Raw genomic sequence first — 858 nt, 5'->3', positions numbered from 1 at the left:
GCCGAAGCGCCGGCTCAGCGCCCTTGCGGCCACCGGCACCCACCTGCCCCAGATGTCCACGTACAACCTCGGCGTGTCCCAGCCCTCCAGCTTCAAGCACCCCTTCGCTATCGAGAACATCATCGCCAGAGAGTACAAGATGCCCGGGGGCCTCGCCTTTTCCACGATGCAGCCCATGCCTGCCGCCTACCCCCTCCCCAATCAGTTGACTACGGTGGGCAGCTCCATTGGCACGGGCTGGCCCCACATGTACAGCTCCGGCATGATCGACACCGCCACCCCCATCTCCATGGCCAGCAGCGAGTACGGCGCCTACGGCGTGCCCATCAAACCGCTCTGCCATGGTGGGCAGACTTTGCCGGCCATCCCCGTCCCCATCAAGCCTACCCCTGCCGCGGTGCCGGCCCTGCCCGCCCTGCCCGCGCCCACCCCCACCATCCTCTCGAACTCGCCGCCCTCCCTCAGCCCCACGTCCTCGCAGACGGCCACCAGCCAAAGCAGCCCGGCCACCCCTAGCGAGACTCTCACTAGCCCGGCGCCCGCCCTGCACTCCGTGGCGGTGCACTGACCCGGGCCGCCTGCACGGACGCTGCCTTCTCCCAAAGTTTCCTCGGAGCCCTCCTCCCTCCCCTTCTCTCTCTCCTTTCGCTTCTTTCCCCTTTCATCTCTACTCTTTTCCTCGAAAGCAGAGACAACACCCCGCGGGAAACTGAGGTTTGCCGTTCGCGTGAGCTCCCTTTCCGCTTCGCCCCTTCAGCCGAGCCCTCTCTCGCGGCTCGGCCTCTCCCCTGGTTCAGAACTTTGTTTTCCGTTCTTCTGAGGCGAAAGGAACCGGGCCGGCCCGCCCTCTCCCGCCCG

General features: G+C 66.4%; 1 protein-coding gene across 1 annotated transcript in view; it reads left to right on the top strand.

Moving 5' to 3' along the window:
• FOXB1 (forkhead box B1) overlaps positions 1–852 on the top strand; it is a 1660-nt gene extending 808 nt beyond the window's left edge. Inside the window, exon 3 of the mRNA XM_008637869.2 lies at positions 8–852. Coding sequence (XP_008636091.1) covers positions 8–568 — 561 coding nt within the window. The 3' untranslated portion in view covers positions 569–852. The remainder of the gene's footprint in view (positions 1–7) is intronic.
• Positions 853–858: the final 6 nt, after the last annotated feature.

The sequence above is a fragment of the Corvus brachyrhynchos genome, unplaced genomic scaffold (genome assembly GCF_000691975.1).
Source record: "Corvus brachyrhynchos isolate BGI_N302 unplaced genomic scaffold, ASM69197v1 scaffold200, whole genome shotgun sequence".
Classification (NCBI taxonomy): domain Eukaryota; kingdom Metazoa; phylum Chordata; class Aves; order Passeriformes; family Corvidae; genus Corvus; species Corvus brachyrhynchos.
Note: the sequence above shows the minus strand (reverse complement) of the source record. Positions and strands in the feature narration are given on the sequence as shown.